The 1,624-nt window shown below is 48.5% G+C and overlaps 1 protein-coding gene across 1 annotated transcript; it reads right to left on the reverse strand.

Moving 5' to 3' along the window:
- Positions 1–375: 375 nt before the first annotated feature.
- Positions 376–1,194, reverse strand: cldn26 (claudin 26; the record flags this gene model as incomplete). The annotated part of the gene is made up of 1 exon (XM_084176458.1): positions 376–1,194. Exon 1 carries the CDS (start codon positions 1,039–1,041, stop codon positions 376–378), a length of 666 nt encoding a protein of 221 aa, XP_084032584.1. The 5' UTR covers positions 1,042–1,194.
- Positions 1,195–1,624: the final 430 nt, after the last annotated feature.

Here is a 1,624-nt window from a genome sequence, read left to right on the forward strand (position 1 = left end):
AGTGCGACAGAGCCCACCCATCCAGCTTGATGCATATCAAGAGACCAGACCTACTGTGCAGGAACCAATTAGGCACTCAAATTACAATGACCAGAGTCTCATGCAAATAATAAATGAGAGACTGCAAACAGGTTACAGACAAAAGGTTTTCATTGCACTTTTCCTTCAGAAATACAGCACTTTATCCATGTTCAACAATATTGAAATATACAAATATATCTTTGAAACATTTCAAAGGTGACTTTTCATATCTCAAAATAAACCCAAGCAGTCGCAGTCTGAATTCAACTTCACACAGTCAACTGTAGCTTCTCTTACCATTCTCATTCAAACTAGGCATTATAAGCTAACACCATGCATTAACTGAAAATGAGACTATAAAACCTCTGTCTTTAAGTAGTACTGACTCCTTGGCTTCTCCTGGGGGGTGTTTGGGAGGCTGGCCACTCGCTGCTGCCCGTTGTGATCTGCCATGCACACAGCCACAAAGAAAAGAGAGCCTCCAATGACCAGGAAGAGACCCGCAAACCAGCCGGAGAACATGGCCTCGCCATACTCCCAGCGTGGAACGACGTCAGGCAGGTTCTCGTTCCAGAACTCCACCATGGTCACGTAGGCCACCAGGGAGACGGGGGCCAGGGTGGTGAGCCCCGACACCCAGGACAGCACCCCGCTGACAATGAGGAGGCCCCTCTTTAACCCCTGCTGCCTCCCAGAGCCCAGTTCCACCCCCTCCAGGCCTGGGAAGGCCACCACCACGGCCAGGGCCCCAGTGCCCACAGACACCAGCATGAGCACCCGGGAGGCCAGCAAGTCCACGGGCAGGGCCATGAGGGATTCAAAGGCTTTACATTGCATCCCAACCTCCTCGGCGAAGATGCAGATGTGCCACAGGCCTGAGTACCAGTTCTCCACTTCGTTCAGCTCTGAGTTCAAGGTCTTCCACAGGGGAATGAAGGTGGTGACCAGAGTAGTGACCAGACCCCCGAATATCACAAAGAGCGCAGTCCTCTCCATGATTTTGGCGGTCAGGAGCACCATCTTCAGTATCAGTCGTTGTTGCTTACACTCCTCACACTCTCTTTGCTCCTTTCTCTGTCCCTCTCTCTGTCCCTCTCTCTGTCCTGGCTGAAGAACAGCTAGTGAGTGACTGGGAAGCCCGTCCCCCTCTCCTATGGTAGCACTTGGACCGACCCAGCCAGTCATCCAGCTTTATAATAGAATGCATAACTGGGAGATAATCCCAGGTCTGAGGCATTACAACAGACATATTGTTTTGTCGTAGTGTTAAATATCGTTGTAGGGAACAATGAGCACTGTTTTGAGATGAAACCAGATCTGTCTAGTGGGATCCTGGGACTGAGTGTGGTAACAGAGAAACATGAGCAAGTTGGTCATGGGGGAACAAATTAAAAGAGGAAGGGCCAAAAACTCTCCCAAGGGTGTCCAGTGGCCCAATTCTATGGACTCTTTGATTAGTCACTGCTAATTATTTCAAATACAACCATGTGCTGATGTCACCGATAAGAGTTTATGAGAATAACTCTTCATGTAAGATAAGTTGTTTTTTTCTCTAAAGAAATCAAGAGAAAATCTGTTGATTTGCCAAATGTCTCAAGTGTCA

Source organism: Coregonus lavaretus, assembly GCF_964263955.1.
Source record: "Coregonus lavaretus genome assembly, chromosome: 14".
In the NCBI taxonomy this organism is placed as follows: domain Eukaryota; kingdom Metazoa; phylum Chordata; class Actinopteri; order Salmoniformes; family Salmonidae; genus Coregonus; species Coregonus lavaretus.